This window comes from Argiope bruennichi, chromosome 10 (genome assembly GCF_947563725.1).
Source record: "Argiope bruennichi chromosome 10, qqArgBrue1.1, whole genome shotgun sequence".
Lineage (NCBI taxonomy): Eukaryota > Metazoa > Arthropoda > Arachnida > Araneae > Araneidae > Argiope > Argiope bruennichi.
Window position 1 is genome coordinate 52,888,679 of NC_079160.1, and position 23,888 is coordinate 52,912,566.

Consider the following 23,888-nt stretch of genomic DNA (forward strand, 5'->3'; position numbering starts at 1 on the left):
AATTACACCAGCATCTTCCAAATCAGAATTTATTGTTTAACTGTACACTATTTGAAGTCTTTCATTAGCTAATGTAAATAATTTTGCCAATAAATATTATTTGCATCCTTTTTTATGCTTTATTTAATTTAACCTACAATTAATGTGGTATCAGAAGTGTATTCATATGGGGGGACTTCCAAGTTAAGAGGGGCAGGGCCTTTCCTAATACGCCCTGATGCATCATAATGAGAACCATGGCATGGACAGAAATATCCACCATAATCACCAACTCCAGGAATAGGTACACATCCAAGATGAGTGCAAACACCAATAAGTACAAGCCATTCTGGTTTCGTGGCCCTGTCTTCATCAGGTTGTGGATCTCTTAGAGATGATATGTCAACATTTCGTTCCTTTTGGATCTCTTCCTGGCTGCGGTGACGAACGAAAAGTGGCTTTCCTCTCCATTTAAAGGTCATATTCCTGCCTTCTGGGATTTCAGAAAGATTCACTTCAATCTTGGCTAAGGCCAAGACATCAGCAGCAGCACCCATTGTGGCTATTAACTTGGTTACAGAGTTTTTCGCAGCATAAGCAGCACCCAAACCACCAGCTACAATTTATGAAAGATGGGGGGAAAAAAGGATATTTTAAATCATCATTTAGTAAGTTAGTGATTGTATTTTTAGATATTTATAAATGAGATACAGTAACTAAATCAAAAGTCATTTCAAGTTTCACACACACACACACACACACACAAAAAAAAAAACTGCATATAATTTATAAGCTTCATTCTTCTAAGACCACAAGAGAAAAATTATATTTTTCATAATGTATGTATATGGAATATTATACCATAATGATGTACTTTTGTATTAGTTTTTAAATTGCATTTTTTTAATTAGAAGTATAACAACATGTTCTGGCTATGAACAAAACTACACAATTCTTCAAGAATGAATGCTAATTTTGAGAGAGTCTATATAAAATTGCTCTTATACATGTAAGCCAAATACCCTTCGAAGCAAACAAATAATCATATTTAAATATTTCTCCAGTTTCATGAGTAACTGCTTTCCCATTTTAGATTTGATTAGGATATCTAGCAAAACAAATCTGTTCCAAATAAATATTCTTTGAATGCATTTTCCTTCATAATTATGAAAAAAAGAAATATATTACAATACTACAAAATACAGTAATATATAAAGAATTCAACTTGAATGTTAATAACACAGGATGTCTTGCACAAAATATTTCACTTTTTTTAAGTATTATAAACATTACTAAAGGCATGGTAACAAAATTTTCCAGATTTATGTAATTTTGATTGATAAATGATAGCAGTAAAATAATTGAACCCACCACTATTATCCATGTTCAGATTTTGAATTCATTACAAAATGCAAAAGAATAAGTCACTACTTGAGATAAAATATACTGACTTAATTTGCTCATGCCTTTCAATAAATAATTTTTTTTTAAATAATGAAATTCTAAAATACAGAATCAACTTATGGTAATATTTATAATGAAAGTCATTTCAAATAGAAGCAACCAATAGTTAATTTTAAACAATTGACTGATTAAATTTTTGCAAATAGTTATACATTTCACCATATTAACTACATGAGAATCATTAGGAACAGACCTAATTTTAACTACTCAGATGAAAGTATATAAATTTTTACATTATCAATAACAAGATGTTTCAACATCCACAGGCTTTTTAAATGCAGCTGCTAAATGAATTTTTATACCTCTGGTAAAAATTAGACTTGTATTCATTATTTTTATCATGAAATTAAAATTGTGATATAAGGCAGCTTTAATAACAATACAATGAAATACATATTTTCAAAATTATCTGAAAAATGTATTCTTCAGAACTGCTAAAATTCATTATTGCAGATTTAGCATGTTTCCTAAATAAATTTGAATGGAATTTTACAAGAGAATTTAAGCAAAAAATATTTGAATCAAAAATTGCAATAAAAACTTTTAATTTATAAAAGAAATTAAATTACTTTACTATCAGTTTTATAAAAGTAGAGAATCTTTTGATAGCAAACACTGAATACTCACCAGCCATGATTGCATAGCTTACACCTTTTCGGTATTCTTCAGTGGATCGAGAATTGGCAGAAGGATCTTTAAGTTCTTTCCTTCGATAAAAATCAAAATCTGGATATTGGACATCAGTATGAGCAAGACGCACTTGAGCAACACCTGTGGGAACAATATTATATGAATTAGATTAAATTAAAAAGAAACTTAGGAAACTTAAAATCTTATTACTAAAGATATACAATAAGAAAAATATTATTGTGTCTTGTCTACTACCAAAGTTTCTAAGAATTAATTTTATTTCCAAATATTTTAAAATGACAATAAGACAGCTTATTATTTTTTAAAAATCATTAATTTTTGAATTCAAATTTTAAAAAGTAGAAAAAAGCTTAAGAAAATAGATATTAGAAAGGCAAGATCAATGAAATAATATAAGCAAATAGGAGTGTAAGAAGGCGAGGTGATAGAAATTCAAAATTGAAATCTTACAAAATAACTATTGATGGCAAAATTAAAAAAATAGTTTATTTTATTATAATTTAGAGTTTTCTATTTAGTATGTAATAACAAAAACAGTCATGCATTTAAATTTAACTAAGAGAAAGATATCATTATAAGTGCAATGTAATTTTTTTCAGTATTCCTGTTAGTAGATTAAAAACAAAATAGAGACTATTTCTTAGCCTATCTACTATCCTTAGTCAGTTGAAGTAAAGGACAAGAAAAAATACTTTTAAAGCAGCCATAAATTACAAAGGAGAGACAGTCCGTGACTGCTTTGTTATTATTCATTTTTAAATGTAATCATAAATTACATACTCTACATTCACCATGATTATTATCAAGATACTTTTTCAATTAAAATGTATATTTTTATATCAAGCATATTATTACAAGTTGTATCCATAGAATTTTATTTAACATGAAAAAAAAAATTCTTAGAATTAACGAAAAGTTAATGTAGAAAAATTAACAAAAACTAAGAAAATAATCTATTAGTCACATGAGGAATGATTTTCTACCTACCAACCTTTAAAACTAAAAAGAAATTTCAATGGATCCAAATTCTTATTTGCTTCATTCCTATTATTATCTCTTAATAATACCTTAAATAAACCTTAAAATAGTTTAACGGACTTTTTCTTATTCTCCAAAGAAGATAACTCATACAGAAATTTTTTTTAAAGTTCACTGCATAGAGCTTACATTTATCAGAACATCAAATTAAAGATGGAAAATAATTCTGCAATGGCAGTATTTTCAGTATGGCAATATTTTCAGAGTTTTCATCCTGCACCCCTCATTTCAAACAAAAACTGGCCCACTAGTACATAATTTGCATGGCTGATTGGGCCAGGTTAGTAGTGAAAGAACTAAGCATATTTTCCAACATGAATCATATGAATTCTGAATGAATATTAAATATATCAAAAACAATATCACAAAAACATCAGAAGGAATATCAAAGTTATTAATAAAAGACACTATTAAAGTGGCAGATATTTTTGCATTTTAATTTTATAATTCAAATCACTCTCCTATTTTTAAAGCAAATCATTATGAGCAAAACAAATTTCAGGAAAGCAAGCAATATATTTACTTAATTCTGCAAAAAATCTATAAAAGATTTAAATTTATATTTTAAGTATTATAAACATAAAGAAAAATACCAAATTTTACATTGTTTTAGATTAGAAATCTGATTACACTGTTAAAGTGTATCCATTTTTTATTGATCTTAGGTGAGTTGCAGAAAATATTTCTAAAATAGTATGCACTATCTATCTAACAAAATGTGAAGCTTAAAAACATTTTATTCAAGTAGCCAAGTTACATAAAATATTTAACAAATAATTTTAGAGACCGCTAATCATGGCATATCAACTAGTTGTCAAAGACATCTAATTAATAAATAGGTTTAATACAAAAATAAGTAATGATTCCTTTTTTTTACAAATAAAAATAAGATAAGCAGAGATCCTAATATGAAGATGTGAAAGAATGGCTAAATATAACTTCTGAGTACGAATCCATTCACTAGTAACACTGTTTTCTTCATAAGATATTGCTGTATATGTCACAGATCACTAATTTACTCTAATATAGAGATTTCTTTCAAAAGCTAAACAAGCCATTAGAGAAAATATTAAAAATTACTTGTATCTATACTAAGTACCTATATATAATTAAACCTTTGATTTAGAAAAAAAAAAAAAAAAATCACTGGAGTTTTTTAATGAAAAAAAAAGGGAAGAAAGGAAAAGTTATGAAGGGGGAGGGGAATTAAATTACTTTCTTTATTAAACAATTCATTCTATTTATTTTAAATATCTATCATCTTTATTTTAGAAATATAATTAAATTACTTGGCAGTTGCACAGAAAAGTTGCTTGGTGTTTATTCTATTTATTTTAAATATCTATCATCTTTATTTTAGAAATATAATTAAGAAAAATAAGAATTGTTAATTGCATATTTCAAAATGAAGAAAAAGAAAAGAAAAAGATTAAGTAAGCCATTCATTACTTTCCTACTGATAGTGCAGATAACTTCTCTAAACCTAAGTTGGTATATATATTGTACTTCTATCAGACTGTACAGATTTCGTCATGATTAACTAATATGTCAATTCTTTGGCCAATTTAAATTCTCACCCTGTCTTATTATATTTTTAATGCATGATTAGTATGCTTATAACTAATTTGAGAAGTCAAGAATAGGTAACCCAATAATCCATTAAAAAGGACAACAAATCTAGTTAATATAACGATTCCCTATTTTATTTCCCAGAGCATACATTTTAATATTTTGAAATTTCCCCAATGATAAACTAAAAAAATAAAACTATAATTTAGTTTACAGTGCTAGCTAATATATTAATTAAAATTTTGAATATTATTTTCTACCAGTTCTCCAGTTATAATGAAAATAATTATAAAGACTTTTTTCCATTTAAAATTTAATATTTAAGATGATAGAGAGCTTTTATTAAATGTCTATTAGTATAACATTAGCTTAATTATTCTCCAAGCTAATTGCCTTTAAGTTTAATTGCAGTTACATATTAAAAATAACCCAACATTTTTTATTATCTAAGATAATACATTAACTTGCATAGTTATATTTCAGACATAAAACTGCCACTATCTTTATTAAACAAATGATAAATATCTAATAAATTTATAATTATAAATTTATTAAAAATTAGATTTCAAAATCAAACCTGAATAAATAGGAACATATTAAATTGTTTCAAGAACGACACAATACAGTTAATATCATCACAATTCAATAAATATATAGAAATTATGAATTACTATCTAAATTTGATAATTCAATAATTCCAATCCAATTTTAGTAAAAGCATATCATGTTTACTAAATAATGGCTTCAGATTATAGCAACCAGAAATACTAAATATTTAATATTGAAAGTAATTTAAAATTAATAAAAAGTAAACATTACGTAAAATCAAAGTATTAAATATAAAATATAAGCAAGTTTATAAATGAACGCATTATGTAAAATGTAGTTATATAACAATGGCAATGGTAAAATGGAATGATTCAGAACAATGCAAAAAAATGCACTATTCAATTCATTTCAAATAATAAAAATATCAAAGGATAAAAAACATTTTTAAAAATCAAGCTCAATAAAAATATTTAGAGGAATCTACTAAGATCATTATAAGATCAATACAGGGGCATGCAGGAAATATGTGGAATGTGCTGAAAATTATTCACACATTTGATATATGAATTTTGTGCTTATAATATATAAAATTCTTACCATTAAATCCAGCGGCTTGAGCCAATAATTGTCCTTTCGGCGCATTATTGGCTAAACTATACTCGGTCAATTTAAGCGGCGCATCTGGTACCTTGCCTTTTTTCTCTGGTACAGAAAATGGTTCGATAACTTCTCCACTAACAGCACCAAAAACTTGTTTTGATGCTTTTAAATAATTATTTAAATTTGGGGTTTTGACTAATTTATACATGGTAACGCGTCAAAAGTTACCAGAAAACAGACAGAAACTATATACCAAAAGCAAGAAGGTCAACAATTACACAACGTAGTGAAAGTCACAGTTAAGTAAGAGATAAATGGAAAAAATCAAATGAATGCACAATGTATAAATTTTTAATATACCATATATTTTTGCAATTTTTAATTTAAATACCTGCTCTAAACAACAATTATTTCAATAAACTTTTTAGTATTTTGAAGGAAAAAATAAAGTAAAAAATTGTGATTTCATTTATTATACTTTCCTCATCAAATGCACTGTCAGCAAATGGGACCAGTAGTAAAATGTAATGTTCGATGATTATAGGATATTGCAGCATTAGAAACTATAAATATAGAAATCAAAGGACTAAGGTTACTTAATACTGACGACTTTTGCAAGTTTTTACATATATATACATTTTCAAAAGGTTGTAATGATTCTGTAATTCGAAAATGACAATCAAGTGAATAACATCTTATTAGAACAAGATACTCTACGATATTCCTACGATGTTTTTCGATATTCTGAATACCAGCTAATGTCGCGAAGATATAGTAACAATGTTGTTCGGCTTTTTAAGCTAATAGGGCACCCTTATAAGTACTCCTTCCCAATGCACACCCATAGAATAATGTACTTTTATCACACAATTCAGGAATCGGTGAAAACTCTAACATCAAAGTTAGATAACTAGATGAATCCACTAATAGCATATCCGATTTCATGACAAAATCCATTCAAATACGGATGTCGTATCAGATTTTAAGAAATGAGAACTCAATCAAAAAGTTGGAGATACAACTCCTCATTGAAATGTAGTTTCTCTGAAAGAAGCTTAAAATTTAAAAGGTTAACAAGCGTTAAGCACCTTATATGGAATATTGTAAAAATCTGTCAACTGAAAGTAAATATTCAGAAAATTAAATATACGAATGAAAATGCTGTAAAATAAGAAAAGTATGGAAGATAACGTTAAAAACATTTAAGGAATAACCTTTTTTCAAAAAAAGAAAGAAAGAAAATTTTTTTTAGTTTTTATTTTGTGGTAGAAATGGCAAAAATAGTTTTTAATATATATTAAGCTAAATAATTCAGGGAAAAAACGAAGATAACAGACGATTAAAGTCGTCTGAAGTTTGGAAATGTAATTTCTTTTTCACTTCCTTGCATACGAAGAAAGTATTATAATAATCAAAAAATTTCGTTCCATATTTTGATCAATTTTTTCATTTTAAACTATTTTATCGTTCGGATGACATTTAGTTAAAAAAATCATTTTTAGAATTTTTGTCGGTTCTTCTTTCTGTTAAGATGATAAAACAAAAGTGCAGCAAGATTGACGTAAATTTGTTACGTAAATCTTTGCAGTAAATTTGAGACTTCTATCAAATTTCGGACAACATTTGTTTGAAGAAAATTTGTTTATCATTACTTACGCATACAAGCGAACATCAGAACTCATAAGTGGAATTAATCAGATAGATGGTATTATGGGATTATTAGAATTTTATTCATTTCATTCTTTGCATTTTGAAGTTATCATGCTCATTTACACTCTGAGAAATGGATAGATAAACTTCCTCTGAATGAATTTTGTTCAAAATTTGATAGAAATATACAAATCAGGTTTGATGATCACGTATCAAATTTTATTCTTCGAACTCGAAGAGTTTTTGAGCTAACATGATTGTAGATACACATAATTCAAAAATTGTATTCTTCGAAATTAAGAAAGGTCCAAAAAGTGAAGTTTAATCAAAATCTTGAGATGGAACGTTTCAAAGATTACAGTACTTTCTCTTTGTGTACTACACATACGAAAAAGTAGAAATGACCAATCTGAGTAGGTAAAATTTTCTATTTGAAGTTCATATCAAACTTAAACTAATATTGTACAAAATCCAGCAAAAAACTATTCATATACATATTTAATCATTTATATGCGAACCAATTACTCAGAAGAAAAAAAAAGATAGATGTAATTCGGAATATAATTTTGACAATCAATATTTGACAACTGACCAATTTATATCAAATTTTGATCCTAATCTATCAAGAGGAAGATGTCCAAATTGCATACACGTTTGTTATTACTATATACTAAGCTATTAATATAAAATGCGCTGTATTAAGCAAATATACAAGAAATTTGTGAAATAACAATTTTGCTCTCTAAACTAGTTATTTGTTTCGTTGATAAAGTATTTTTAAAAATCGAAGTGTGCTACATGCAAGTGATATCTATTTTATTTTAGTGGTTTTCATCTTCTTATGTAAACCTATACATATTTTCCCCCTATTTTAAAAGTAAAAATAGTGATTTATTGTTTAGTATGTTAAAATTTATACATTTTATATTGGCATCCATAAGGCTTTGAAAAAAAAAAATTTCATCTGAAATTTTGGCTTACATATTTCAGATCTTTAAACGGAATATCCTTTGAATATCATTTATTTCTTGAATTCATATTCTACTCAGAGACCCATGCATTCATGCGGCCAGAGAATTATCTTCCCTCGTAAAGTAAAAGAGAAAATAAAGCGAAACTAAGCGTCTGTATCAGGGCCGGCCATCTGGGGGATGCGGCGGGTGCTATGTACCGGGGCCTCACGACTAAGAGGGGACCCCACCATGATTAAGAAAAAACAGTTCTGAACAATAATGATGTTACACTTACTAAAAGTCCATAAGCTTGTTTAGAGGTAGCTGGCTGAGCGTCGACTGACGCCGTTATTAGGCAATGATCACAGTGATATACTTATAAAAAGGAGGAAACAGTTCATTTATGAATAAAGAAATCCCCTTCAGACATGTTAACGTAGAGCGGTGTGCCTGGTGCCTAGAACTCGAGGCTGAGGCTGGTTTCAAATGGACTTGTAAATCATGATATCTACTTTTTTCTGTATATAATGTAATATGTTTTATGCATGCATCTGTGTATATTTGTTTATATTAAGGTGTTCAAACAAAAAGTAAAAAGAAGATAAATTAAACGATTAACTCCTAGCAATGCACACTCACTGCATTACTTCTTCACCGGACACGACTGGAATAAGAAGAATTAAGGATGAAGTTTAAATGGAGCAGCGGACGGGATTTGGAAATATACGAAGTCTACAGTATATATTATAGTCTAGCGCAAGTGTGCAAAATATTGTTACGAATCTGTGATGCTGCTTCCCAGCATAGTTGGTTCCATCATCATAAAGACTGTTTTACAGTCATCTGTATTGGACGGAGTCCGGGTGTCGCGTCAGAGGTCCCAGAGCTTGGCGACAAACTTGGCGACCATTTGGCGATTTTGGCGCCAAAACAGATTATACCCGAAATATCGAGAATTTCCCCGATCCGTCCAGCAAGAACCGAGATACGCCTCGAAAGTTCCTGATTGGTTGAGAGGCTTTTAGCTCCGCCTCCTGAAACCTATAAAAGGAGGCAGTCTGCAGCTGCTGGGGAGTCCTCGTGAATTGAGTAGTAGAGTAGTCGGAATCGACGGTGAAGAACGAGTCTTCCAGAGATTAGCAGAGCAGCGACGGAGTCAAGTTAGTGCTGAACTAAGCTGTGCGCTACTGTCTGCAGTAGAGTTTTGTTGTGTGCACGTCTCGCGGCTGAAGATAATTGTCTTTTCTATGCTGTATATAGTTGTCGTCTTTGTGCTGCCCTGTGTGTCTTCGTGTAAATAAACGTCGTTGTTTTTTTTTCTACTGCCGCCTGCTGATTGAGCGTTCTCCACACCATATAACTTCCATTATCCAAACGAACCCGGAAATTTCGTAACAATATTATTAATACAAGGAAAGTAGATTTACAGTCACTTACCTCACCTACTAGTAATAGCGTATTGTACAGCATATAGTAATTGGATAATTCCTTCTACAAACCGCTTAATACTGTTAGATATAACAATGTCCATGCCAAGGAAATATCCGTCTGGGTGTCAAAAAAGAAAATTATCAGAAAAAAAAAAGAGTAGAAAAGCTAAACTTCAAGAAGTCACAAGTAGATCTGTTTTCTTTGCTACGAAGTAATTTTGGCAATGGAATTGCTTCGATTGCAGAAGTTACAATTCTAGAGATGCATAATCCACGATTTTTTGAATAACAAATAATTTTGCTATTATTATTTTTAAATATTTGTTCCAAATATCTGTTATTTCAATCATATTATTAATTTAAAATTATTATTTAATATTAAATATAAAATTTATTAATTGTAATTAATACTTAATTTACTAATTTAAGTAACGTGTGATTGAATTAATTTATCTATGTCAGCTTACTTCTTAAATTTGATTTTTTTCAAAACAATTTATTTAATTTTTGTATTGGAGTAAACCATTTTCTGAAAAATTTGAATTAAATATAAATGTCATTTCTTTAAATTGTTTACTTTAGTTCCATATTCTACCAATAGATGGCACCAGCAGTAAATGGAATATATGCAAAGTCAAATCACAAGCAATTAAGGACGATTTGTATGGAACAGTGCATCAACACATATGAATACCAGTAAGACCGGTTACTCTCATGAAGTGGAGCGGCGACTTCACACTTTCCAATGAAGTCACCACTCCGATAAATTTCAGTGATACGATGATTCCAATAACCGGTCCGTTCACTTTTCAATCCGTTCACAGATTTCTCCTTTTTTGTTATGTTCGAGAGCTTCCATTGGACAGATCGTATCGATTGTTACTTTCCAGCGAATCACCGCTCCGGTAAATTTCAGTGATTTCAGTATCGATTTTTACTTTCTATCGTGATCCAAAACCTGTAATCGAAATATCACTAGTAAGATCCTATCAAGGATTTGAATCACACCCCTCTTTGAAAAGTATCGACCACTGGTATTTGTGACTTTTTGATATTGGTTACGTAATAACCGCTCCTAAAATATTCGTCATCCCTATACAATTCAAACTTCAACTGGAGAAAAAAGTTTCGCGCAAAGTACACACATTCTTGCAATAAAAATGTTGAAACGGTGAAATTTGTTAAAAAACCGTGTTTATATAAATATGACCGAATCAAAAAATAATGACGGAAGTGACAACAGCAAATATGATCAAGAGAATATAAATGATCCTGGTTTATGGCCAAGTATTATAACTGATAAATTTAGAATGTTTGAGTTAAAATCGGACCTGTATCGGACCCCTCTTTTCAAAGTAGTCTGTTTTTTTATTGATTTTAATCATAATATAAACAATTTTAAGTATAAATTCCTGCAAATTGAAATGAAATATTTTAATCCTTATTATTTTCATAAAAATTGGGTTCACAGCCTCAACTATCAAAGAATTCAAATGTAAAAGTTATTTTAAATAAAATAGTAAAAAGAATAAGTAAACATTTTAATGAAGGCTAAATAATATTTTATGAGCGAAACGTTTTTAAATTATAAAGCGGCACGAGTTATTAGAATGTTTAAAAAAAAGCAATATAAAATTTTCAAACGATAATTAGTAATGCTATAATGAATTGTTTCAAAATTTAAACGATACTTGATTTTATTTAAACACATTCGAATGCACAAACACAATGCTTGTTAATTGAATTTCCCTGAAAATATTGTTACAAAAAAATCAAGTGCTCGGGGTCCCTAAGCAATTGGCTACTTCTTCTTCTATTTATTAATTCGATTCCATTTATCACCCCATTTTTGAAGAATATAATAATAATAAAAATTCAAATATTGTGTGTGGAATGACCTTTGAATAAACCATTAGCCCATTTTGATAATTTTAAATTTTATTTCTTTATTAATTAAGATGACTATGAAGATTCTAAAACGATGAAGAAATGTGTTAGGTGAAGAAGTGCAATTCACAAAAATAATCCTTTTCATCTACGCGTGGTACACTTGAACATTTGTAAGGAATTCTAAGCTAGATATCTAGTTGCGTGTTTTCAATGGATAATTTCTCTTTGGTCCAATTCTTCTTACTTGTCGTCTCCTAATGAATTTCCTGTTATTCTGGCAACTAGACATCATCAAAAAAAAAAAGGACTGAGCGCTCTATTGTGGAAATAAATTAACACATATTTACTTATTTTGAGGCTGATTCATCTAATTTAATTAATCTTTGATCTTAAATAAAATGTCAGCTAGAAGGAAAATTGTATCTGCATAATCACAATTTCCAGGCATCAGATTAAAAAAACATAAGCATCAGGAAATGGAATTTTCTAGAAAAACATTTCGAAAATTTTTTTTCCATCATTTTCTTTAATAGGTAAGGATAATGGAGAAATTTCAAGAAATTTTCGGCATTTATTTATTTTAGTAAACAATCCTTAACTAAATGATTATTTCATTATCTTGCCAGAAAAAAAGGTACATGTTCAAGTACGACCTTGAAATCCGTCACCTCAAATAATGAGAATAAGGAAAGCATTCTCGATTATTCTCAATAGATTCTTTATCTTCAAGCCACTTCCCATCAATTTTCAAGCATTACTCACAATTAGTCTAAGACCTAAGACATCAAATCATATAATGTTTTATCAAAGAAAATCGAAAATATTACATTTTATTTTTTACATTCAATCAAATAATTCATGGGGTTGCTTGACTGCTTACCATCAAGTCAGTATGTAACACATGGAGTTACTAAAAGATTTGAGAAAATTATATTATTACCTTAATTACTGATATAAAATTGTTAGAGCATTTAGAAGTTGAAAAGTGGTATCATGTCACACAAGTTCTAATTCATTACTTTCAATCCCATTTTCATTTCTCAAAGCTAATTTGAAGGTTGCATCGAAAGAGTGTCCCTATCACTTAATAATATTGCCAGATCATGTAGATGTTACAAAAGGTTTATCAGATCATCAAGATCCAGATTATCCAGATCTTTAGATGTCAAAAAAGAACGTGTCAGACGAAATTCCATTTGTTATTTTTAATACTTTCATTCAAGAATTTATCAAAATCACTTTCTAAGAAACTTATAAAATATAGGATTGAAAATTTTCAGAGCATTAAATTTCATTAAAAAAATGTATAAAAAATCAAAATGAAAATACTACACTCAGTTTAAAAGGAGACAAATGATAATTTGTTTTTATTACATACATAAAACAACAGTATACAATATATTAACTGTACATTTTAAGTAGCTTTATATGCAGTACCTTATACTATACAGATATATACAAGTCATCGCAATTAAGGTACTAGTAGCACAAAAAAAAAATATATATACAGAAAGCTGAATTTGAAAGAGCTTATAGATCTAAACCAATCACTTTTGACTTCAGACAAACCTTTCCCTTTTGAAGAAACACCCAAAACTGAACTACAGGTTACAAACTGTTATTTTGATAACAAAAAAAAAAAAAAAAAAATCTGTTTTCCTTAAAGATTTTTAAAACAAAAAAATCCCAGTTAAAATTTTCAATTTTAAGAGGAAAACGTATTATGGAGAAAAGATAATAAAAACAATTAATAAACAAGGATGAAAAAAATTAATCATGATAATGAATTATTATTTGAATTCTTGAAAAAAAAGTACGATTGAAATAAACAAATGATTTTTGTTCAAAAATTCTATCTTCTGCAATACTTCAACAAGTATTTTTGAAATTCCAAAATAATAAATCAGACTTAAATTTTTTTAAAAACCTTGTTAGTTCTGAATTATCAGATTATAAGTCCTTCAAAATGAAATTTAATTCCCAAAACAAAATCGGATTAAAATAATAAGTTTTAAATAAAGTGCCAATTTGAATGAAGGAAAGCATTCGTCAAGCAGTAATCCAAAAATAATTAATTTTAAATTTAAATTGAAAATGCTAGAACCTCATTGAATATCCAGAACGGAATATTATTTCATCAATAATAAGAGTGTATTATTTATTAATATGTACTATAAATAAATGTTTTAGGGCATAAAATTGCTATGTACAAATTATACGTACAGCATCATCATAAAATGCATGATTATATCACAATTCTTTCGTAAATGTACATATATTCAAAAGATTTAACAGTAATTCTATAATATAACTGGGCAATCTAATAATTTAAAAAATAACTCCAAGTACTTAAGCATTAATAAAAAAAACAACAAATACTTTCATTTTTAATACTAACAATCAGTTATATTAAAATAACAGAAAATATCTTGATTTATCAAAATCGATTTACATCACAGCTGCGACTGAGTATTAACAAATGAATGAATATTCATAATTATACTCAAAATTATCATTATTTTATTTACACAAAATCAAAAGAAGATATATTTGTAGGAAAAAAAAAAACAACTTTCAATGATAAAAAGAAAAAAGAAATACTGTCAGCTGGAATCAAGTTATTTTTAAAAAATTATATTTAACAAAGATAATATTGAATTTCTAGGAAAATGCTATACACAAAAAGTTTTTGTGCATAATTTGCAGCATAGATTGTGCACTGCACAAACAATTTTGTTACAACTCATGCAAATGCATAAGTCTTGTATCACACAGTAATATTCATCGCAGAGTTTTGCATATCAACGTACCTAAACTTCAAGAATCCTTCTACACCAGCTATACACAATTATAAAAAAGGATTGCAGAGGAGTTTTTAATAATTCACCGATACTGTTTTTATATCATATTATATCAGACATATGATTCAATTTTGTACAAGGTTCAACAAGCTAAGGCTATAAATAATTTAATAAAAAAATGCAGTCTGTTTAATAAATGCAGCAACCTATATTCAGAATTGATAGGCGAAACTCCAGAAGCGTCCTATATTATATATCATGTATAAGTTCAATAACATGACACATTCATAAATAATTGTTTCATGGAGTTAATTTTTTTCTAGAATCTGAAGCAAAAATATCATCAGGCGATGAAGGTGGTGTTTCTGTAACTGTATCCATATACATGGAGGTATTGGTGGACCCTCTTTTCTGAGGCCAGGTTTTGGAATTCTTACGCCTCTTTTGATCATAGCTCACCTTGTCCTGACTGGCCATTATGATGTTGCATACCATGACTTTGCATTCACGGCACACAGCTACCAAAGGTCCTTTCATTTTGTCATCAATAGATGAACTACTTTTTGAAGTAACAGCTTCTGGAGCGACTAGAGTCTTGGATCGTTGTAGAGGGGGTCGTTTTTGTTTGGATGATGATGTTGGAGGTAGGGAATTCCTGCCTTTTTTGGTGGCAATCGCCTGCACAGATTCAGAATGCCTAAATTGCAATTTTCTCTTTGGATAACCATTCTCGACTGTAGTCTTTTGCCTTGACAGCTTGGGAGTGGTTTCGATATTTTCTTTTACTTCTGACCTAGGGGAAAAATTATATTTTAAACATATGCAACATAATCTATATAAGTAAACAAACTCACACATTTTTAATTTGGTGGCAGAACAATAAAAAAAAAATCAATTCAGAATAAGGGGATGAGCAGAAATGAAAAATTATGGTATCAAATAAATCAAAAGAAATATTTAAAAAATATATTCTCAATAGAAATAAAAGTCCTTATTGGCAGGTTTGAATACACTTATGTAGGTTCCATATCTCCTCCTAAGCTAAGGGGTCGAATTCAATAATTTTACACATTTATTATTTAAAACAAGAAAGAAAGCTGTCTACTTTTCAAAGTGCAAAAGTCAATTAATTATAAATTAACTAAAATTTCGCCTTTTCTCTATAGTAATTTCAGAAGAAATCACTCCAAAAGAAATATTTTTTTTAACCATCTTAAAATTCAAAGTTTTACCAATTGTATTCATTTGATAAACTTCAACTTCGTTTGATCAACTTCATTTTTGCCCAATAGTTCTTTCAAATGCTGTAAGTTTAAAAAAAAAATTAAATGCAATGAAATTATTGAACTACTCCACCACTATTTTTTTTAAATTCTTTTTTATTTTTATAGATATATTTTCATAACATTTTTCTTTTGTTTCAGTGATTTAAAACATCTAAAAGTAGATGTAAGTTAATCGTTCAAATTTAGGAAAAAAGAAAAGACCCTGCAAGGAAATGAAGCAAGCTAAACCTTATACTATAATTTAGGACTTAAGTATATAAAATATTGATAGTTATATAAGTAATTTACACATATTGTAATCAAATATCTCTTTAAATTGTGAATATATTTCAAAGTTAATTTCTGACTCTGGTTACTTTCTTATTCATTTATTAGACATTTAATTGTTCAAACAGCTTTTCAGATATTTAAGACAAGCAAACTATTAGGATTACTAGCAAAAAATATTGTATAATATCTCCACATGCTGTTCACTATAATAAGTATTGTGCAATATCATGAAGATAACCTAACAATATTGCTGAACTTTTTATGTTAATACAGTATTTTTATCAATGGATATTTAACTATCACAAGCAAACAACATGCAAATTATTCTTTAACACTACATGTTTTCCCAATATAAAAAGATATGGACAACTTTTTGGAATTGCCACAAGAACAAATGGTTTATATTGTATTACACATTTTTAAAAGCATACATTAATGCCTAATTTACAATGCCTGGGCATATAATGAATAAAAACACATACAAAAAATTCTATATATTGCATCTAAAGATCTAAAGCTGATTTGAAGTTGTTCATGTACACATTTATTTCAAGATTAATTTATAAAAATTATTTTTTATTTTTGATTCTAATCAGCCTTTGCACACTTATATAACAAACTTTGCTTACTTTCCGAACACATCAGAAAACTTCCAAAAGGAGTGACTAGATTCTTCTTCAGGAGGAGGACTGGGTGTAGGGCTCAACATATAGACTGGTATCCTCGCAAAATGTTCAGTGGGAATGCGCATCTGAAATGATAGAGGAAATTGAATTTGCCTTTTCAAGTATAACTTCCTTAGTCAGGTTTCCTTTGATAAATTATGAAGCAAATGGTATTGATATATAGCAAGTGGTCTTACACCAAAGCAATTTATACATAAAGAAATATATTTAAAATTTTTGTTTTTTATAATTGGAAAAATTTATAAAAAAATAATAAAAGATTTAAAAACAAATATCTGCTGCAACTATATAATATACTATCGCAATATTTGAAATATAAAACATAAATGGTTTATTCCTTTTTCTCTTACAAAAACATTTTATAAAAAGTAAAAAGTCTTCAGAAAACCCATAGTATGCAATAAATAAGTAATGTATTCTATAAAATAAGTTTCATTTCTTAAAAAAATATGTGAAATAATTCACATAAATATTTTCACAAATTCACTTAATTTCTTGATTATACACAGGATATAAGTTTCAATTCAAGTAATGCTTGATTTTTAGAATGTCAATACAAACAAAACAAAGCTAAATAAAATTTAATGTACTAAATCAAAGAAGCAATTTTGATATTGTATTTAAAATTAAATATATATTTATCCCTTCGAAATTTAAATTTCACAATTGCAAAAAATGAAGGAAATTCATTATTATTTCTCAGCATATGAAATTTTTAATTCATAGATTTTAAGAAAGAGGATTATGAAGGCAAGACCTAATAAATAATAAAATATCAGCATTGCAAAGAAAATTTGCCAGTATTTTAAAGAATAATCAAATTTTTAACATTTCTGTATAATGCTATGATTAAACTTTAAAATGGAATTTTTTGAAAACTGAATACATGTTTAAAACTGAGGAGAATTTCCTACTAAAAGAAGTGCTTAAATAACAATTTTAAATACCCTATTGATGATCAAAATTACATAAAAATTATACCTTTTTAAAATTTAATTAATTATTTTATCATAAACAGGATTTCTCCAAATTAATTTTCTCACATTTGTATCTACAGAGTAATTTGAAATACATATGGAGAAAAAATTATTTCACATTTAAAAATGGTCCCAATAGTTTCGAAATCAATAGTAATTTCTCAAATTTGTAACAATTACTCTTTAAAAATCTAAATAGTTACAAGCAATATAAGTCTACAAAATAATTTTACCATTTATAGACAAGAAACAGCTACTTTTCAATAAAAAATTAAAGCTTTCTCTTATGCTATAGGCTGTCCAAATCGTACATTTATATATTGCACCTTTTTGCCTGCAAAATTTTATGTAGACAACATCCTCACCAATGTTTTAATTATTACAATTTGAAATATAATTAAGGATACCTTTGGAGTATTGCAAAAATTACTAATAATACTACAAATATGAGAATAAAATATTACCTTGCTACTGCATTTATCACACACTGTTCTTTCACACATTTTGCATTTAACACCCCATGGTCCAAAGAAAGAAAATCTAATTTGTTTGCAAGTAAAACACACCTGAAAAAATGCAAGCGAGAGAAAGAAAAGATTAATCATGTGCTTTGTTTCAGAAACTAAAACAAAAATGAATTATACTATATGAAAAGTATGAAAAAGAAAATCTGTCCAGAAACCATCATTTTATAAAAAGCATAACATTAAAAACAGTTTTAGTTATGTATTGCATCATATACTTTAACTGAATAATTATTTTTGTACAACTGCAATAGTTAAAATGCATAAATGTGCTATCAAAAATTATTTACAAGTCAATCACGAATTTATTTGTATAAAGGCCACACGAACAAAAGATTTCGGAACAAAGTTTAAGAAAAATGAGTAAAAACTATAAATTGTACTTGTACTGTAATAAGTATAAGTAGATCTTACTAAAAATACAATTCTAAAAAATAGCATCACAGCATCACAATTATGGGAAGAATAATAGAATATTTAATACTATGAAACAAAGTAAATCTTATACCATATTATATATTAGATACTAGCTATGATTTGAAGTATGTTATAACCTGATGACATAAGAGAAATCATATCCATCTCTATAGGTGGTATATAACAAATTACAATTGAAATATGAATTAAAAGCATGCATAAAAGTTGCTTCTAAACATATGTTATAATCATTTGAATTTTAAATTTCAGTTGATATTTTTTCTTTACTCATAAAACCCAAAACCAAAAGACAAAATGAAGCTATGTTTGATAATTTACGGCTTTAATTATGCAAAATTTCCATATAAGGCAAAAGGAGATGCTGAAAATAAGCAAGTTTTATTAAGGAAGAAAACAACCAAATGATAATTTTCTCAGAAAATGGTTCATTTGTATCAATACTAACAAAGAGCTTAAATACTTTCCTAAAATGAGGCTCTACAAAAATCAAACCAATGCTGGAATGACAACAACAACAACAAAAAAACCCATTAAAAAACATTAAATAAGTTTTAAACAGAGCTTAAATATTCTCTACATGGTATAATATCTAATGATACTTAGTATGCAGGGTCTTTGAAAAGATAAAAACTATAACTTAGAGTTAACAAAGTATATTGTATGCAAGTATTTGGCAAGTATTAACTCTAGTACTTGCCAAATGATAATTTAAGAAGAAATAAAATATTAAAGTGAGTCCATACCTTTCCTTTCCGAATATCTTCATATAATACTGGATCAACTATTAGACTTTCCAGCTCAGCTTTAGTAAGAACATTTCGAATATGAACCACTTCTTCAAGAGTCAAAGAGAGGCATTCAAGAGACTGCCATTGAGACTAAAGAAAAAATAGCAGAAATCAGAAAAGAAAATACTGAAAATAAGTTAATATTTCATTCGAGAATAGTACTGTGCTGTATGTAATAGCTATTTTCTAAGTGAAATCCTGATCAGAATTGCTTTCTTATTTTTTAACTTGGCGTTTAAGTTCAGACTAACATTATCATATTAATTTTTTAAATAAAAATGGGACATATTTATAATAAAATTTTATATTTTATGAATTAAACCAATTACATTTATAACCAGGATGATAGTTTTATTTATAATAGTTCATAACAATGAAAACTCATTTACACAATGTTCCTTTTTATTGAGATCATGCATAATGCACAAAAAATCATGCTCATATAAAATAACTGTAACATTCAAAATTAAAATTTTATATATTGCTCAAGATTTCTTTTAAAAGCAATATTTTCTTAAAAGATGACTTAGCACAAAATATCAAATCAGTGACAATATTGGGATAAACTGTAAAATCAGAAAAATCCCAGTCAAACAACTATCAATGGAAAGGTAATTATAAATAAAAATTTATTGCATTTTTTCAATATAAATGCTATGCCAAAACTTTTTAAAAATTTCTCATTTGAACCAATTTTGCATATTATTAATATGCAGTTCCCCACATTTGAAAATAATATCAAGAGTTTTTTTAGAAAATATGAAACATTTTACATTATGTAAAACCACTAATTTTATTTATTTATGAGGCCTTTTGAGAAGGAGGATGGAGAGAAAATGTATATAATTACTTTTCCTTCTAAAGAAATTCTTGTTTTAATTAACATAACTGTGTATTATTTACTATCACAATTATTACAATGATTAAAGAAATGAGCATGCACAACTTACAGATTTCCAATAATCAGACCTTGCTGCCTGACTAGACTGTTCATAGAAACCTGAGAAGTGTGGATCAATGCCTTCTTGTGGAGTTTGATCTCCGGATCTTGGGGGTGACTCACAAACACTAATACTATGCCTCCTTTCGGCTCTAGACATAGCTTCTGAAAACAATAGAATATTCTTAGAAGTAAATAATATATAATTTTTATATCTTATATAAGAACAAATATATAGGTATGATTTCTTTAAGAAATAAATTTGATAAATTAAAAGGTAAAAAAAAAAAAAAAAATTCCTAGTTCAAATATTGAAGGAGGTAGCTGGCATTGTAATTGCTCAGGTTTTTACTGAGACTCAAAGTTTTTTAATAAGGGTAAAATGATTTATGATTTGAAAAAAAGTTTATTAAAAAATAACGTTATACTACAAAAAATTCAATACTAAGAATTAACAGAGTCGTTTTTTTTAGATTAAATAATTTTACAATATTCAAATTCACAGCAAACAAACAAAAAATAATGCAAAGAATAACCAGAACAGTGAAAGAAATTTCCAATTGTTTTTTGGTAATTCATAGCGAAAGGATGCGAATTTAATACATTCTATGTATTTTTAAAATGCGGAAGAATGCCATGCTCTGTATCAAAAATAAGAAGAAAAGGTATAATCTTTTCTAAATAATAACAACAAAAAATTTGAATGCTAAATTATCTACATCATTTATTTTATGAAATATTTGTTGTCTGAGATGTCATAAATCATTAAAATGAGGACAATTCAATCTCCATTCAAAGAAGAATATTTTAATGCATTTCTTTATATGTATAAAAAAATTATTAATTTTCAAAACAGGGAATCGGTTGGCTTCATCTTTTTTTATAAACATTTTATGAAACTCAATAATTTAATTATAATCTTTTATTTTTAACAAATAAAAACTTTACAATACCTATTTGACTATTACTACGAACTATACAAGATTTTCTATTTTCATTCTGCATAGGAAGTGATAAATGTTCTTCTGGTGGTGTCTGAGGAATGTCATCTAAATCCTAGAGATAAAAATTAATTATTAATATTTAGTACAAAATTCATACATAATACAATAACATTTAGTATATAATTAATACCTAATACAATTGTATTTAGTACATAATTTAATGTTAATCACAACTGGAATCAAACACTTTATTAATGTAAACTTATTTGAAAATTCTTGTATTAAAATCACAACAGCTAAAAATAATGTATATTAAATAATAAAGCCAAATTAATATTTATAATAATTCAAAATTTGGTTTTCAGTATCAATTTCAAACAGGTTCGAAAGAAAATTTCAAAAAATGCATTTTAAAAAGTAAATTAAAAATGCATCAATCATTTATAAATTGAGAAACTACTTTAAACAGACTTGTATTTTGTGAGACACATATAACAAAATAAGAATTACTTAAAAATTTTCATCATATTAATTTACCCTAGGGGTGTTGATAGGAGTATGTAATATTTAAGAACACATAGAAACTAAATGTAGAAGACATTAAAGGCCATACATCAATGAAATTTAACTATATGTGTTTTAATTAATAATCAAATGATTCATAAATTATTAGTTATCAAGTCTGAATAATTCATCAGTTGATAATTATAAGATTTAATGCACAAGAATATCTCTCCAACTGCTACTAAAGTTATCCTACTTGTAAAGTACTTATCCAATATTATGCAGAATCAGCATGGAAATTTTGTTACAAAATAAATATTGGTATATTTCTCAAGCACTCTACTGCATCTGCATATTAACTAATTAAATTGTATTCATTTATTTTCAGACCCCCGGGTTTATTTAGACTCCAGATTATACCAAGATCTTCAACATCAAATTACCAATCGTCAAACAGAAAAGAATTTGCATTTTTTGGTGATTTATCACAGAGGCCATAAAAATAAATGAATATGGATTATATTTACTGACATAGATAAATTATATATTTCTGTTTTTCATGCAAAGAAATTTTTTTTTCCGATAACAATGGAATGATAAATGTTATCAAGAACAATGGATGTTGTAGTACTTTTTATTTCTTTTTTTCATTTCTGTAGAAGGCAGTTTTACTTTTGATATAAACCAGAGTACAAATTTAAAACCAGAAGATTATAAGTAACATATTTTCAAAATGGCTATAGCAAATGATTAAGACTTTTTTATAATTGGAATGTGCCAATCATTTTTATTTGATAGGGAGTTTAAACAAAAATTCATATGAATAACCAATAATTTGCTTCTTTTTCAGCAGAGAACCTAAATTAAATTCAAGCAGTATACATTTTAGTTAACTCCCTTTAAAATTAGTACACTGAGAAAATGAAATTCATCCCTAAATTAAATGCATATTTTAAAATCTTTAAATAAATAAATGTTAGAAAAGTTTCTACTTCCAGTAAGCATACTGAGCATTTCAAAGTATATTTAACAATTTTTTTAAATCATGATTTATAATTTTTAATATTGCAATATCAAATGACATTTGAAGAGGAGCAAGTGCAGTTTGAGTTTACAAAGCTCCTCTATATATTTTTTACTGATGAAATAAATCAATACAAAAATTCTTATTGTAATACCTCAAAACTAGATGATAGACCCAGGTTTATATCTGCTTTAATAAGTCTTCTCTGAGGTTGTGGAGTTTCATCTGTTTCTTCTAACTTTGTTCGAGAAGTCTCAACTGAAAATAAACAGAAATAAATATAATTATTATAAATTTAAAAAGTTGCATTTAAAAATAAAAAAAACTTTCCTTATTAACACCTTTTTTTTTATGGTTGTTAAAAACAAATTCAATTTAATAGCATTATTTTTATGAGAAAAATAATTACTACTTTTAATACAACTGAAAAAAACAACAACACTACTTTGAGAAAGCAATTGGCTATTATTGTAATTTGTGCATTATTTTTTTAAAATAAAGAACATATGTTTTAGATATCTGAGATAATAAATTATTTAATCGTAGAATCGAGTTAGTTTTCTTTTCATTTCAGTCAGAATAATTTTTGAAGATATTTTAAGTTTAAAAATATAAGCAACTGACCACTGTTTTAGTATCTATCAAATATTTTATATTCAAATCTAAGGAGTAGAATTTCCCATATATACTACATGCTCGTAACAAAAAATCTTATGATAATTACCACAATATGCATTTCAATTCAGTTGCTTTCTATATTTTAGTTTAAATAATTTTGGAGAATCACAAAAGTTGTAACACAAATTTTACTTTATTTTACAATATATCTTACAGATTTTCTCAATACAGTTTTAAAATTAAACAGTATCTTTACAGATTCTCTCAATTTTTTTTTTTATAATTAAATACTGCATTCATATTATATTACCATTT

At 27.3% G+C, this 23,888-nt stretch overlaps 2 protein-coding genes across 2 annotated transcripts in view; both read right to left on the reverse strand.

Moving 5' to 3' along the window:
• Window positions 1-15: 15 nt before the first annotated feature.
• Window positions 16-6,141, reverse strand: LOC129988312 (cytochrome b-c1 complex subunit Rieske, mitochondrial-like). The gene is made up of 3 exons (XM_056096512.1): window positions 5,848-6,141; window positions 2,071-2,214; window positions 16-595 (listed from the first exon to the last, which is right to left on the reverse strand). Exons 1-3 carry the CDS (start codon window positions 6,056-6,058, stop codon window positions 129-131), a joined length of 822 nt encoding a protein of 273 aa, XP_055952487.1. The 5' UTR covers window positions 6,059-6,141; the 3' UTR covers window positions 16-128.
• Window positions 6,142-13,111: 6,970 nt separating this feature from the next.
• LOC129988990 (protein spire homolog 1-like) overlaps window positions 13,112-23,888 on the reverse strand; it is a 175,323-nt gene continuing 164,546 nt past the window's right edge. Inside the window, exons 9-15 of the mRNA XM_056097290.1 lie at window positions 23,110-23,213; window positions 21,437-21,539; window positions 20,494-20,648; window positions 19,499-19,633; window positions 18,258-18,359; window positions 16,760-16,881; window positions 13,112-15,367 (exon numbers count right to left, since the gene is read on the reverse strand). Coding sequence (XP_055953265.1) covers window positions 14,875-15,367; window positions 16,760-16,881; window positions 18,258-18,359; window positions 19,499-19,633; window positions 20,494-20,648; window positions 21,437-21,539; window positions 23,110-23,213 — 1,214 coding nt within the window. The 3' untranslated portion in view covers window positions 13,112-14,874. The remainder of the gene's footprint in view (window positions 15,368-16,759; window positions 16,882-18,257; window positions 18,360-19,498; window positions 19,634-20,493; window positions 20,649-21,436; window positions 21,540-23,109; window positions 23,214-23,888) is intronic.

Coding starts and splice junctions, on each gene's coding strand:
- LOC129988312 (XM_056096512.1), bottom strand. CDS start 6,058: ATGTATAAATTAGTCAAAACCCCAAATTTAAATAATTATTTAAAAGCA. Junction 2,215..5,847: donor TCAAGCCGCTGGATTTAATG/GTAAGAATTTTA, acceptor TTGTTCCCACAG/GTGTTGCTCAAGTGCGTCTT. Junction 596..2,070: donor AAGCTATGCAATCATGGCTG/GTGAGTATTCAG, acceptor CATAAATTGTAG/CTGGTGGTTTGGGTGCTGCT.